The sequence below is a fragment of the Pundamilia nyererei genome, unplaced genomic scaffold (genome assembly GCF_000239375.1).
Source record: "Pundamilia nyererei isolate P.nyererei 1_Seehausen unplaced genomic scaffold, PunNye1.0 scaffold00377, whole genome shotgun sequence".
Classification (NCBI taxonomy): domain Eukaryota; kingdom Metazoa; phylum Chordata; class Actinopteri; order Cichliformes; family Cichlidae; genus Pundamilia; species Pundamilia nyererei.
The window spans coordinates 369,700-370,623 of NW_005187778.1; the positions used below are offsets into that span (position 1 = coordinate 369,700).

At 46.9% G+C, this 924-nt stretch overlaps 1 protein-coding gene across 1 annotated transcript in view; it reads left to right on the forward strand.

Moving 5' to 3' along the window:
• Window positions 1-243: 243 nt before the first annotated feature.
• LOC102207017 (myotubularin-like) overlaps window positions 244-924 on the forward strand; it is a 24,349-nt gene continuing 23,668 nt past the window's right edge. Inside the window, exons 1-2 of the mRNA XM_005752755.1 lie at window positions 244-250; window positions 292-335. Coding sequence (XP_005752812.1) covers window positions 244-250; window positions 292-335 — 51 coding nt within the window. The remainder of the gene's footprint in view (window positions 251-291; window positions 336-924) is intronic.

Consider the following 924-nt stretch of genomic DNA (forward strand, 5'->3'; position numbering starts at 1 on the left):
CAAGAAAACAAAGCACAGAATTAGACATCAGCACAATATTTAGCTTATAACGTTTAAAACTAACTGTGAAAATGATTTCAGCTGGAGGAACCATATCTACGTTAGTATAAAACATGTGTGTACATGTCAACATAAAAAACAGGCACACCTGCTCCGAATGAGGCGTGTAGGCCAAGCCGTCCGAAAACTACATTTCCCTCGAGCCTTTGCGAGCTGTAGTTTGACAACCAGCCAATCCGCGCCATGACAGGCCGGCACGTGACCTAGAGTGAGTTCCTGTTGTAGCTTGAGGGAAACAGGCCGACTTTCAGCCACGGGAGAATCGCAATTTGCGGGTAAGTCGAGACATCTGGCCGGAACGAGGTCACCTGAGTATATATGAAGTGTTATTCGGAGGGCGTTGTCGCAGGTTTCCGCGCTCTGTTAATCAGGAACGCGTGAATCTCGGGGGGAACGAGCTGTCTTCCCGTGTAGGCCTGCTCTATTTCCTGGTGCACATCTGTGTCTGTTGGAATGGCTGAGTTAAAAAAGTTCATTTAAGGCGTTTCGGCGTAGCTTTGTCTGTTTTTCACTCCGCTTCCTGCTGTGCTCAGATTTTTCCATGAACGCTTCCCAGTTGTGGCGCTGAATTGTAAAAAGACTGGAAGCCACACTTTGCCTGTGCTGGGAATATTTGAGCTGGTTTCGGGCACCGAAAGCGGCTCCTTGTGTGTTGTTCTGTTTCACAGCAGCTGACCAAGGCAGGAGTGAAAGCAGGTTTATTAACCCGTTATTACGCGACAATGCTGCTTCATGTCGCCCTGCTCCCACATAAAACAAAACACTTGCAGATGCAGACTGCTTTTACTAAGTAAAATGCTTCTGTTGGTTATGTTAATCATCATTAGTTGCCGAGTTTCTAAAAAGTCAGAAGCAGCTTCAGTG